The sequence below is a fragment of the Drosophila suzukii genome, chromosome 3 (genome assembly GCF_043229965.1).
Source record: "Drosophila suzukii chromosome 3, CBGP_Dsuzu_IsoJpt1.0, whole genome shotgun sequence".
Taxonomy (NCBI): domain Eukaryota; kingdom Metazoa; phylum Arthropoda; class Insecta; order Diptera; family Drosophilidae; genus Drosophila; species Drosophila suzukii.
In genome coordinates, this window is record NC_092082.1 from 7,758,393 (window position 1) to 7,773,280 (window position 14,888).

Below are 14,888 nucleotides of genomic sequence, written 5' to 3' on the forward strand. Positions count from 1 at the left end.
CTGATCCTTTTCCTGAGCCTCTCCGGACCCCAAAAACGTGTATGTGTGCGATGCAGCTTAAATTTAATTGCACTATAGCCAAAGTTTCATATGCAAGTTGAGGGGGGGTGGACATTTGGGCCAACAGGCAAGTCCAATAAATTTTTATCACATATATGGTACAAGTAGAAAAGGCGTTCCGCTCCTTGCCCTGCTTAATGCTAATTAACATGCAACACGCCCGAAACTATGCAGTGAATTCTGAAACACAGCAACACACATACACAGGCGAAGGTCAGAGCAATTAAACGTGGCCAAGGAAAGGACGAAGGAGCAAGGAGCCGGCTGACGAGCAGGAAGTGGCTGAAATTTGATGCCGTCAAGCCGGGCCAACGAGTCATAAAAGAACCACAAAGTGCCAGCAACTTATGCCACTCGCCACCAGCTTAGAAAGAATAGAAAAGAAGGAATACAGCCAAGCATATTCATACCCTGGCCATATCACTGGAGTCCTGTATCCCTTAGATACCTATCGTTTTCATTGGAAATAAAGAAATATAATGGCTTTTATAGAAAGAAAAAGTTACATTCTTTGTCTAAATATCAACAAACGTTTTTTTTAATACCAAATTCCACAAAAACTTTACCATAGGTGAATTTATATAGGCCTAATCAAAAGTTTTTAGCCTGCAAATAGTTATTTTAATAAATCCATTTAAGTTTCATAAACTATCTAACCTGTGATTTAATATATATCACTCATATTTGGCCTGTGAAATATTTAATCAAAAGAAATGAAACATCAATATCTAAAAATTTAAAATCATTATATGGCTGACTTGTGTACATAGTAAATCTTAGTAATCATTTTTGAATTATTTCCGAATTTCGGTTTTTGTTTGTAGACATCTATGTTGAACCTTCTGCTATATTATCCCCCCATTTTAAATACCTTTTTTATAGTATTAAAAGTGATATTCACGTAAAGGCATCATATAGGAATACTCCTTTTAATATTCAACCCCATGTGATACCCTGTTCCCATGTAGTAGCAGCTATATTGCTGCCGCCCGCAATTTCGTTTCATTATGTGGCCATGTTGGTGGCAAGTGTGCTTTATTAACACATTTCGTGGCCCGCCCGCACTCAAACACCCTACACACACCCATATACGTAGGAACATAACTTTTTTAATACCCATCGCCATTGCCATTGCCATCGCCATCGGCATCGCCAGCTGCCTGGCAGGACCAACAGGACCAAACAGGACGGGCTGGCTTTAGTTGTAATAGTTTAATAAAGTAGTAAAAGCTGCGGAAATTAGATTTGACCGCAACACACGGGCACAGGAGACCGTCGGAGCCCAGACGAAACTTTGCCGCAGCCCAGGAGAGCAAAAAATGTTGTACAAGCCGCACGGAGAAGCCGCTTCCTTGGGGTTCCTGGATTCTTGTCAATAAAAATGTCAAAAAAGTTTCGGCTAAGCATTAAGCACAAAGTTTTTGGCCAAGTGGACGGGGCAGGAAGTCGGTGAAAAGGGTTGCCCGGCGATGGCTGATGAGGATGTATCCAAAGGCTGGATAAGGATGAGGATGTGGATGTGCTTATTAAAGGCAAGCGGATTCCCAGAGGCCGCAGGACCCTCTGCAGCAAATTTAATTAACTCAGTTGAGCGCGCCTTCCCCTATCAATAAAAGATTAGTCCTATCAGCCATGAAATATGCCACTTTAGATATTTGTTATATAGTTCCCAAGGATTATTGAAAAATTAATTCAATAAGGGGCAGGAACTCAGTGTTGTTTTTCTTTAGCTTTTTCTAGATAGTTATTGATAGAGAATAGCTTGGCTAACTTAGGCTTTAATATTTTTAATAAGCCCCATAACGAAGACAGCACTGGGGAACTTATTAAATTTCAGACAAGGAGCTGCTGCTCCTGCTGTTGCTGTTGCCACCACCTGTCAGTTGCACATATTTTGTTATTATCAGGAGGTTATAAGGAGAGGCGCCCAACCGTATGCCACATACATATTCTGCAGCTCATTTTCTAGCTCATTGCCGGGGCCAAGACATGAGCTAAATTAATTTATTCCGCTTTTGTTGTTAGACAATATCCTTTTCAGCCTCCTGGCTCCTTGGATCCTTGCTCCTTGGCTCCTTGGCTCCTTGCTCCCCGTAACAGGATACATGGCAAAGGCAGCTCGAGTCGAGCCGCGAAGGCATTTAATGAAAATGGATACGTCTAAGGCCCAGCCCCCCAGCCAGCTATCCTTTTTCAAAGCTCCGAGGCCAGAAAATAAAATAATATAAAACTGACACTGGGTTTTCTGAGCCTGTTTTGGCTTGTGGGTTGCTAAGCCGCGTCAAGTGTCGACAGCATGCCTAGGGATAGGGTCTTAAGTTCTGGTTTTCACGGAAAGGGTAGCCCTAAAAACATGGTAACAATTCAGCAAATGAGCCGAGAGAGATTTTAAAATTTGCCCCCTTTAGAGTTTCCTAAGTTGATTTTATCCCTTGCTCGATTCTTGCAACCCCACTTATCGAGTTCTCCTTCTTCTTCTCTGTTTTAGGTAAGTGCCCCAGGCTTCATCCTTACAGCAGAACACGTGATCCACGTGGCGGTAAGCAGATGAAAATCAATATATAGTATTTACCTCCAACCCATTCAGAGAATATTTCTAAGAATTCCCCAGTTCAAATTGGCCATTTACCACAGCATATGTTATTCACCGCAGTAGCAGCTCTGTTGAAATGCAAATGATCCCTGTGATGGACTCTGTATCGTTGTTAACCACAAAAAGTGTCGACTATCAGTAATTTGACAGGAAACAATGCATAATAATGAGTACAAACTGCAGTGATACACATATGTGGTAGGCTTTTGTAGATTTTTGAATAATATAATCATTACCCCGTTTCCTCGGTTAACCACTTTGGAAGTTAACTTTGAAATCTCACTTGCAAATCTGATGTAAAATTATGTAGGAAGTGACTTAACCAGTAGAATCACAGTAAGAAAGAAAGTTAACTATACCAATAAAACAGTTAGGGACGATTACTCAATGTTATGTTAAGGTGTACTTTGCTATATGTCAGAGAAAGTAAACCTTAGGTAAAGGCTTTCGAAAAGACAAAGCCACTTTCTCCAGGTGATGTTACTTAAATCTTAGTTGCCAGTTTTAAGTAGAACATTGTCATTAGTGCTTAGTATTTTTTAGAAAATTTTGTTGTTAAAAGAACAGCGATTTAACTTAATTAGAAGAGTTAACTCGACATTGAGAAATCGGAATTAAATGAATAAATATATAAATACTTCAAGTTCATTTGGGATCTTATCAGCCAGAGTTAAGATTACAAGCTTCCCTTGGTGCTATAAATAAAAATCATAGTCGAGTTTGCCACTAATTTTTCCCAGTGAAAGCCCAAGGCGTTTTTGCTTCGCCTCATCTCATATTTTTCCCCTAGCCTTTTGCCACCGTTGGTCGGCACTCAATCAAAAATCACATTTCCGTGTCGGCTGTTTGGCGCAAAAAGCAAATAGCACATACACCCGCACAGATGAAGCAAATGTAATTAAAATTCGATATACTTGTTTTCACAAAACGGCCTGCAGAGAGATCGCCTGGCAAGTGGGGAAAGTGGGGAAAGTGAGGAAAGGAGTTAGGCCTCGGTTTGACCATGTTTTCTATGGCCTGGGGGTGTGGCTGAAAATGGGTAAAATGGGGGGCTAGAGAGTTGCATACATCATCATCATCATCGTCATCGTTGCTGGCAACAGCATTTGGCAAAAATTTTAGCTTCAATTTAAATTTTTGGTCAGATTTGCACGTACTCAGCTTCGCTTCGTGTGTTTTTGTAATTACATATACACACACGCACACAACCACACAATTCATGCAAATTGATGTTGCTTTTAGCACACACACACTCGAAGAATATTGTACTTAAAATTGGGATGGTAAATAATAATACATTTTAAAGGAACATTTTTTTAACGGAGTAAAACCAAAGAATTAGTCGATAATCTTATTTTGAGGAATATTGTTTTTAAGGGAGAGCTTAAGTATTTATTTAAAGGCGACTTACATTTATGTGCTTAAGATATTATTCTTGAGAAACAATAGCCAAGATTTTAACATAATTCCCGCACACACTTGAAAAATATTACACTTAAAATTAGAAAAGCAAAAAATAATAAATTGTTAAATAATAATAATACAAAATAATTCTTATGATCAGATTTTAGAGAATATTATTTTTAGGTAGAGAGAATTTGTTCCTTTTTTAAGATACGGCTTTTGAAACATTTTTTTAGAACATTTCCAAAACTAAAAATCATTTTTTCTGAGTGCACAAATCCTGGAAAAAAGCAGAAGCAGCATAGGAAATTTTCGGCTGCTGCCTGCGCTACTTTACAACACTGCCCCACAACAATGAAGATTTATAATGCCCTTCTGGCCTCTAGCTCAACTCCCGTTGTCATGGCGATGCTCGGGGCCCAAAGTACTGTATGCCATAATAGCCATATATTAGGGTTCAGCGGCGATTTGGCCGAGGCCGACAACAATCGAAGGGAAAAGTGGTAAGCTGGAAAAATGGCAAAACAAGGCAGTTGCGAGGAGTGTGTGGCATTTATAGCTGGTAATTGGAATCAGCTCCACAAAACCAACCTCACGTAAATCAGGCGGATGTATTGCCACAGCACAGAATATTATTCAAAGCATGGTTTTAAGCTGCTGCCGGCATTGTATAAGTTATGCCAATCACATAACAAAATATATGTTTTTGCCCGACTCAAATTAAATAAGAGCCGTACTGCCACCACCACCACGGCCAACAACAGCCACTGCAAATCGCACACTCGAGCGCAGAGCGTAACAAAATTCAATATCGCTTTTAATTGCATGTTGCCGGGGCAACAGCAACATCAACAGCAGCAACAGCAACAGCAGCAACAAGCGACAGACATTGTAAGCCCCTTGCAAACTGAACCGTCGAACGGATGAAGGGCGATGGGCTGGGGATGCTGGCCACTTATATAAGCCTGAATGCCTGGAACGAACCTGTAATTTAGCAAAATGTTATGTAAACTTTAAATCGAGTTATGCATTTTAATTGGTTGTTGTACAATTTTGCAAGCGGCACGTTTTGTTTGCCACATCACAGAGCACGAAGCTGAGCTGCCATTATGCATATATATATCGTATACACAGATACGGAATATGAATATATAGATGGGGCCATGCCATGCCTCACAACAATTGAAAATGCAATGCTTCACAGATTTTTGCGTAATGCAATTGAAAATCTTGTTCAATTTGCAATATTATTTTAGAGAATTTATGCTTTTTCCTCATGGCTTTCATAAGTTTTTCATGCCGCAAGCTTAAGTTCTGTAGTGCATTTTTTATCGAGGAATTATTGTTTTCTGGTTTATGGCCTCAAGGGGCAAATGGAAAATTGCCATTTCTCGTGAAAGGCACTTCTGGTTACAAAAATTTCCGGTTAATTAAATAAATTTCGAAGTGAGGAGACTGAGTGAGAGAGTGCAGATGCAAGTGCATCTATCCCGGCGGCAGCTTAATGTTAATCTACCCTATGGCTTAATTGCTGCCACTGCCACTGCCACAAATTGCGACCAAAAGGTCTCCGTCTCAGTGGCAGTCAAAGTCCCAGGACTCCACTTCCTTCGTCTGGGAAGCTAACTCATTTTAATGATGCTGCTACCTGTATAAGGACCCCAGTGCAGTTGGCCCCGGCTCACGGTGTCTTCGGTCTTCCGCCGGTTTGGTCGAGGCAACTTCGAGGCAATTATGGCCAACTTGGCTGTGCTTACATGTGGCCAAATTGTTGTGGCCGTCTATGTTTGCGTCTACGTCTCGGTGGCATTAAAAATGAATAATGTGCGCGACTTGGGCGCACAATTTATGCACTCACTGTCCAGATGGTTACCCAGCTAGCTGGCCCAAAGGCCCTTTTCAATCATGTCCAAATCCTTGCAATCAAATTCCCTGGCTCTGGCAATACAATTAGCTTCTCCTTCTGCCGCCCGTTGAGAAGGAAAACAAAAATACATTTTTTGCATGCTTTCGGACGGGGCAGTTTATTAGGCTTAACTTAGCCACCTGTCCAGGTTTTGTTCCTTGCTCCTGGATCGTCCTGCCTACGCTTTGATGTCCTGGCTAAGCCCGGTAAAATTGATTTTCCACGCTGCCCCTGTGTTTCTTTCTTTATTTTTATATTTTCCCCCCCGGCAAAGTCAGCAATAAAGTTCAAATGAAGCGAGTTGCCATTAAGTTATGCGGCTTTAGTACTGCCTGCCTTCATTTCTCGAATTTGTTTCGTCCTTCGGCTAAATAAGTGGACGCATAAATCGCCAAAGGATAGCGAATGAAATGCTGCGGAATAAATGCTGAAAACAATAAAGGTAGTAGTAATAGTTGGCCATTCTGCCAGAGAGATTAAAGTTCATTTCAGGCTCCTTTCCATGTTTTTTTTTTGCCCTTTTCCCGGGTGCGGAAAAACCTCGGCGCCCCAAACTGTGCTGCGGTTTTAGTTGCATTTGACTTTGCGGTTTGACGTTGTTGCGTTTGGCTTGTTGTTTTGTATGTTTTTATGTGTGTGTGCTTGTTTTTTTTTTGTTGCCCCTTCTGCAGCACACGCAACAGCTTTTTGTTCACACTTTCGCCTGGCAAAACAATTTTCCTCCCAAATCTGGTTGGGAAAAAGTGGGCTGGCGTCGCCTGCCCCGCATGCATTGCGGTTTCTGTTGCATAATTATTATGTTGCGGTTGCTGTGCCTCCACCAGCAGAACCCTGAACCCTCTCCTCAGATCCTTGCAATTCCTGAGTCCTTGCCACCAGTTTCGTGTTGCTGTTGCAGCAGAAGCATTTACCTTGTTTGTGGTTCGCTGAGCGCTGGCAACAGTTTTTCAGGACCTGAAATTACTTTGGTCAGGAGCGGTAGCGGGGCGAGGGCTTTAAATCTTTGACGGTGCAGTTTATTTAGGCGGTTAAAAGGTACGTTTTCCTCTGATTTTCCCCACTTTAACGAGTTTTAAACTGGAATTTGCGGGCAATCGTCAATGATTTGATGCCAAAAGTAATTGAATTGGTAGCAGAGACAATGGCTTTTTAGCTTTATACCCTAACTATGTCGAATTCCTATGATGTTGGGACCCTCCGCCCCTCTTGACATGGGTCTGTTCGGAATGCCAAGGATATTCGCCAAAGGACGGGGGTAAATAGTAAATAACAACAAACAGCAGAAGGGCAAAACTGACAAGACAGGAAGTTCCAGAAGCAACATTTTTCGGCTGCGCCCAACAAATGTTACACAAAACTGAAGCTGGAGGATAAAAAGGGTTCGGGGGATGGGTGTTGGTGACTATTTGGCTTGTCCTTCGCAGGACGACTGCTTCTTCTTGGTCGTCTGTTGGTGTCATTTGTTAAAGAGGCTTGTCAACATGCCTTATAACAAGCTGGCTCGGACTTCAGGCCCAGAGAGCCACTGTAAAGTGGTCGGGTAGCGAAGAAACTTTTGGCCCGTAAGTCGGAGCAGAAAGCAATAATATTTCAGCTTTTGTTATAGGTTTTTGGCTCTCGCCTTTTGGGATCGTAGAGGCGATGCTGTGTTGCTGTGTTTGTGGTGCCGGTTTGTTTGTTGTTCGTATTTTGTAGCATACTTTTGTGCACTATTTGCACAGCACTTGTACAAAACTAGGGAGACGAAAGCTTTGGCGTTGGCTTTTCAATTTGCCAGAGACATTTGTATGTACACAAAATATTATTTTCTTAATTGGTGTTTATTGTGTGTCAAATGCACACATACACATGCGTTGACAGAGCGAGAGGGAGCATACTTTCCGGCCAACTCTCAAAGGGCCCATAAAAATGTCAACAATTCCAGACCATATCTAAAGCCACTCTCATCTATTAAACGTAAGCCAGAAAATTTTTGCCTTGTTGAAATGTAATTTTCATTTGACCCTTTGCTTGCTTTGGAATCCCCAAAACAGTCCTCAAAAGACAAAAAGATCTTGTCCATTGGCAAATTGCTTATGAAATTGCAATTTGAGCTGACTCTGGGCACTGATTTTTATTTAATTTGGCCTGCAGGATGTCCAGTCCTGTAAAAAATGTATCACATTACACGTACGAAGGGCTACTATTCTGCATAGCAGATCCAAATCCAGAGCCCAACCTAGCATATGAAGTGAGAGTCCGGTCTCGAGTTTTATTTACTGAAGTTGCAAATCCTCAAAATGCCTCAGGCCTGGTGGGCCGAAACTTTTGTTGTTTATCAACTGGCAAAAGGTAGTCGAAAGTTTCACTCTAAACCTCTGAGCCCCCCTTCGAGTGGCCTTTTTTCGGTTCAAAATCAAGAATAATGGTCCCATCGGGCATTCCAACTACGTGTCGGCCGAGTGTGTGTCCTGGGATCCACTCCAAAAAGTCTATATGATTTGTATGCAAAGTGCTGGGGCCTCTCGCCTGGTTGCAGAGTTCAATTTCAGCCGTTCTGGAGGGGGGACTCCAATGTTTGTGTTTTGCAGTTCGTAGTTGGCCATATTGATAAGTTCTGCCAGCGACAGATTTGATTAGACATGCTGGTCAAAGTTTTGGCAAAACCCACACACACTCACCCATATAGTTTTCAAAACGACATTAGCTACCTGCCCCGGACATCATATGTTGCATTCGGATGAGTTTATTTGATTTCTTCTGCCATCTGTATATATCTACATCTCCCGAGATGCATTCAACTGCGAGTGTCATGCCGCAAATGCAATTTGCTTTGCCATGGGGAGATGGACATATAGCCATAGCCATTCCTATTCCATATATGGCCGAACTCTACCTGGCTCCCTGCACATGCATCAAACAAATTCGATAGCCTTGCCATCGCATAATAAGCGTAAACGTTGGCTAACAAGATTCATGCTACGCTTTTGCGCCCAAGAGGCAAACATGCAATGGCCATCAGTGGACCAGGGACCAGAAACCAGGGACCTCCACCTCATTGCCATCCTGGTATCCTGGCATCCTGCCGCCCCCGTCCTACTATCCTGCCAACAAATGACTATGACGCGACCGGTGGCCAGCGAATGTCGCGCGCTTAATGCAACTTTGTTGCTCCTCCTGCCGTCCAGCTGCCTTGGCAGTCCTCTCATCCTGGTCGGCAGCGATTGAAAAATCCCACTAGGGCGTTTTTAATTGGATTTTAAAATACTTGTCCCATGCAGCAGTGCCACTGGAAGCGGCAGGCAACATCAGGCATCACCGGCAGATGAGAGGGGGGAGATCCTGGCTGGCCAGCATTGCTGGCCTGGCCAGAACATGAGCCTGCCCCTCCAGGCGGCGACCGGCAAGGCCAACATATCGACCAAAACCCCATTTGAGGGAAGGGGATGGGGGCCTCAACACGCTCGTTATCCTTGTTTCCTGCTGTAGCTGCTGTCCCAATGTCCTGCTGCCATTGCTCCTGGCTACTGCTCCACATGGAGCTCCTCCTCCTTCTCCTGCTGATGCTGCCGCTCTGCACAATTTGGTTACGTGTTTGACCAGCGGCGATTTTTCATGGCAAGGCATTTTTTTTGAGGGGCGAGTAAGGGAGTTTTTCGGGTTTCCCATACATTAATGGCATTGCAAATTTGTATTGCAAATGTGCAAGTTGTGGCCAAGCATGAATACGGCCCCCTCAGATTCCACCCATAAATTTAATCGCATGTGTTGCCCCGAAATCTCGTGCAACTCAATTGTCGCAGCATATCCTTTTTTTGGCCGGTCAAAAATTGACCCATTAGGGTCAAAATGTCGCCTGGCAAACATGGATGGAAAGGTATGGCTTAAGATTTGGTTGGATTGCACACAGGGAAACGAATTGATAAGATAAGATGATGAATTTGATCATAAGATGATACAGTTCTCAATCTTGTTTGCTCTCTTTTTCTACTCAAGAGAGTTATAAACATTGCTGTCTTGCTCTCACCCAGATTAATTTTAGGCGTTCCCTCGCTCTTTTCTCTCTTTTTCAAATTAGCAGAATTTCCAAAGAGAGGAAATTTAAGACAAGTCCTTTCTCAATATCAAGATGAAATTATTCACTGCTAAACTTTAATGCTTATTAAATTTACCTTGCTTAATCAAATTGATACTTAGGAGTTTTTGTTTCTGTGCTCTAAAAATCGAGATAAAGCGATACAATCAGCAAGCTGGTGATTAATATAAACTTATGCTCGAAGAAGTCTAAAGAGACTTGCCATAACTAAGACAGACGGACTACAACTTTGCCTCACTATAATTTTAATGACAGCTCAACTTTTGCATTAGCATTAGCATATTTGATTAAAAAGTGTCATTAGGCTCGGCTCCTTAGCTCCTCAGATCCTCAGCTATTCTCTCCACCAGGAGCAGCTGGCTGCATCATTTCACGATTCACCGGAAGTTGCACAAGACGCTAAAAACTTGGCGCACTTGCTCACATTTTAATTTCAACTAATTGCCGAGAATCAGGGAATCATCATCATCATCGTTTCGCCTCTCCTGGCCGTTAAGTAATTAAGGCGTTGCACTTTGTTAGCTTTTCAGAGATTGTCCTGCAACCTGTCCTTCTGCACTAATTGTTAAAAGTGTTGTCCGCCGACTTGATTTGTATGTAGATTCAATTTTCCTGCTCCCGACATCAAAGCGACGCTGATGAGGTCGGATTTGGACTTGGCCATCTGAGCCAACCGTCTGAGTCACCTCTTTCGCTGACTAATTTGCTTTTAATTAATATAATGACTCCAAGTTTGACAATTATCCGTGATGTTGAGCGAACGCCTGGAAAGGGTAAATAATCAAATGGTTCCCAAGAAAGTCAACTTAGTCGAACTTCACTCAAAGACATACAATTAGCCGGCTGGCAAAGAATCCACACTGTTTGTTCAAGATGCTAATGAATGTCCAACTTTAGAAGGGGGGGTTAAAGGAAACTTTTCCATAAATACAAAATGAGATATAGAACTTACGCACTTGCGAACAGCTAAGTGATCTGAACAATGGAAACATTTATAAAGCTTTTTCTGATATCTTGTTGGGGCTCTCTTGTTCGAGGTGTTCGAACATTTTAAGCCTGCCAGCCCCCAAAAAGTAAAGTTTCCTCTTTACACAGAAGTTATGCCAAGAAAAATACATTTCACATAAAGCGGAAAAAGCCTTCATCAAAATATATACAGAAAAAACAAAAACAAACACAAAAGAAACAAAAAGGACACAACAGCAACAAAAAAATGGAAAAGTAAAATCAACTTTGATTTAAGTTTACCAAAATGCTTAGCAATTGCCGTGCTTTTTTAACTTTTTGTTTTGTATTCATTTTTTTTCAGTTCGTTGTTCTCTTTTATTTTTCAGCTGTGTGGATTAACTGGCAACAAAATATTTTATTTTTTATTGCTTAGCAGCGCTGATTTGCACTCTTGTGTCCCTCGGATTCAGTCGCCCCCGAAAAACCCAAACCCGGGGACAGGAAAAATTCTGGATTTTGTTGTCACTTCAACACACAAAACATAAAATACACAAGAGTCGCGTCGAGTCGGGCCGAACAAAAATCCACTTGAATTTTTTACACTTTATTTTTTGTACATTTGCAACAAGGCGAATAAAAAGAGGAATTTTCCCTTACAGCCCCCCGTTTCATTTTTTTATTTTTTTCGCTGTTGCTCTTCGCGCTGTTTGCACGCGAAATTTGTGCTTGTCTGCCTTTCGGCTTGTCAGCTCGCATGTTGCATGGTTTTAGGCGGGATTTGTTTTGCCGCACCCCCTTTTTACCCGCCCCTTTGGAATAGCGTCAACTACAAAGGCAACAACAACAGCGGGAATAGCAACAGCAACAGCCCAAGCCGCAATTTGGACACCCATCCTGTCCGAACCCTCGACGGACTGAGGGTTCTTTCTGGTTCGGGTTCGGGAATTAGACATTTGGCAGGGTTTTCAGACCGGGGAACCCCCACCCCCAGGGCTTTCCCAGCTGGAGGGTCTTAATTTTCAGCATTGTTGATGTTTTGCGTACAGCACAGAAACAACAGATGAAGAGCCGTAGAGCAAGGGTTAAGCTAGGCCTTAATTAATTCCTTGGCGGCGGGGTTAAAAGGTAGAGAGAATGTGAACATAGAGGCTGTTGTGCTGGGGAAAGAAAGTTTCAGTTTAAGTATACGAGGTTTAGAAATAATATGCCCGTCAAACACTAAAGAACCTAAAGAATTCGCGTTAGCCCATAAAACTAAAGAATTCGCTTTACCGTCTGGATCTAAAGAATTCGCGCTTTTATTCACAAATGCTTTAACTGAATGAACACAGTTTTGTTTCCACATAAACAAACTTTTTAATCAAGGGTTTAATTATTAAAAATGGCTTTTAACTAAACTTATATCGCGAAAAGTCCATTGAAGCTGTATTTTTGATAAATATGTTATTTTCTAACGAAAATTCCTAGCATTTAAGCATTAAATATATTTTGAATAACATGTCAGTGAACCAATGCAGGCATCTATATAGAACTATACAGAATACGAACTCTCTTAATTTGTTCTCAATTTACAAATGTAAAACAATGCTCGAAGCCATCGAGCATTACCGCATTTTTAAATCGTTTTCAAGCACCGGCTTACATGTGGTATAAGCCCCGTTTATTCCCGCCACACTACGCTCTTTGGCGAGGCCCCTGCTGCCGCTTTTGGCCCTGGAAGGTCCTTACTTTTTGTGGTTATTACTGTATATTAAATTAGCATAAATGATTTTTAATAATTATGCCATTGAAGCCGGGCGCCCTCCACCTCGAGTCCCCCCATTCTCCACCAACAGCTGGCACCCACAAATTACAATATAATGAGCGAACAAGTGCAGCGGAAATTCCCTCTCTTTTTTTCCTGTATATTTTTCGGTTCAGTTTGAATTTTACATTCCATCCAGTAACGGGCAGCGCGGGCCGACTATTATTTTTATATAATGGGCGTTGATGGGCGCTGATTCCGAATCCCTGATGCCGCCCACCGATGTCGATGTTGATTTTCATGCAAGAGTGCACGAAGCGATTCTTGCAAAAATGTTTTTTAATTGCACTTAAAATTTTATTTAAATGCCCCGCACACACATGTCGAGGCAACGCAGCTGTAGCCACACATCTGAACTCTTCACCGAGGCTTTCGAGTCGGTATTTATGGAATGTTTACTGATTTTTAAATTCAATATTCAGTATTGTACGAATTTTCACAAGTGCCACTGATTGAAGTGGCAGCCACACTGAAGAAATAAGTCATATGCAAAAATAAATTCCCTTGATAACCATTGAAACACTAGTCACTAATCATGCCTTATATTTCATTTGCAGGCTGCGCTTTCGTCAAATTTGGTTCGCAGCAGGAGGCCCAGTCAGCAATAACCAACCTACACGGAAGTCAAACTATGCCGGTGAGTAGGGGGATACCAATTTATTTATATAAACGACTTTGATGGTTTATTCGAAATGGGCTTCCAGCACCCTGGTGAAATTAGAAAATTGTGTTTTTCTCTTGGCCCAGGCATCGTTTCTTGATGGCCCTTCTGTGCGAATAATACGAAAATAATGAAATTTCAAACCTGAAGTATGCATACTCAAGTTGTTGTACTCGACGTTTGGTGTTGTTGTCGATTCTCATCGTTGAAAAGTACTTAGCCAACTTCATTTAAGCTTTAAGTGCCCGCCCGCCCCGAGTTTCCGTGATTTATAAATAAAACAAGGAAGAACGCTATAGTCGAGTACCTCGACTATCAGATACCCGTTACTTAGCTAAATGGAGATATGCAAGCAGCAAAGCGAGATTAAAATGCGCCACCTACCGGCGGTATACAGATTTAAGCGTTATGGGCGTTAGAGTGGGCGTGGCAAATTTTTTTTTGGATCAATCGATAGGTATCGACGAGACCAATACATTTCAGTTACAATTTTTTATCTAGCATGAAAATTGTGGGCGTCACAGGTTTTTGCGGTTTGTGGGCGTTAAAGTGGGCGTGGCAAACTTTTTTTTGAGTCAATCGATAGGTAATGACGAGACGAATACATTTCAGTTAAAATTTTTTATCTAGCATAAAAATTGTGGGCGTCACAGGTTTTCGCGGTTTGTGGGCGTTAAAGTGGGCGTGGCAAACTTTTTTTTAGGTCAATCGATAGGTATTGATGAGAACATTACATTTCAGTTAAAATTTTTATTCTAGCATGAAAACTGTAGGAGCCACAGTTTTGAGCGGTTTGTGGGCGTTAGAGTGGGCGTGACACTCTACTGAAACAAACTTGCGCTGCGCAGGAATCTCAGGAATCTGCGTGCCTAATCCCAGTATTGTAACTCTCATAGTTTCCGAGATCTCAGCGTTCATACGGACAGACGGACAGACGGACAGACGGACAGACGGACAGACGGAGAGACGGACATGGCTAGATCGACTCGGCTAGTGATCCTGATCAAGAATATATATACTTTATGGGGTCGGAAACGCTTCCTTCTGCCTGTTACATACTTTCCGACGAATCTAGTATACCCTTTTACTCTACGAGTAACGGGTATAATTAGAATTAAATTAAATGTCGTATTATTATTATGTTTTTTCCTTTTACGCCGCACTTCAATGGCAAATCAAGAAGCTCGTTCTACTCTAATTTTCTAAAAAAAAAAAAAAGGAAAACACAAAGAGAAAGTAAATCAAAATAGCTTTGGGCATAGGAGAAGAAGAGAAAGCCGAGGAGAACGAAGCAGGGTTTCCCGCCAAGTGACTTCATTATGCTCGAATTTTGTAAGGAATCACCATATATAGCCGAGATTGCGGCGCTATATAACCGAAGCCTTATAGAAGAGCCTTTAGCTCTATGACAACGTAGCCCGGGAATTATTTCTCCTT

The 14,888-nt window shown here is 41.9% G+C and overlaps 1 protein-coding gene across 34 annotated transcripts in view; it reads left to right on the forward strand.

Annotated features, from left to right (window-relative positions):
* bru3 (bruno 3) overlaps window positions 1-14,888 on the forward strand; it is a 273,316-nt gene that overhangs the window by 209,611 nt on the left and 48,817 nt on the right. For all 34 annotated transcript variants that reach the window (XM_070996712.1, XM_070996713.1, XM_070996718.1 and 31 more), the window contains one exon: window positions 13,348-13,427. In XM_070996712.1, coding sequence (XP_070852813.1) covers window positions 13,348-13,427 — 80 coding nt within the window. The remainder of the gene's footprint in view (window positions 1-13,347; window positions 13,428-14,888) is intronic.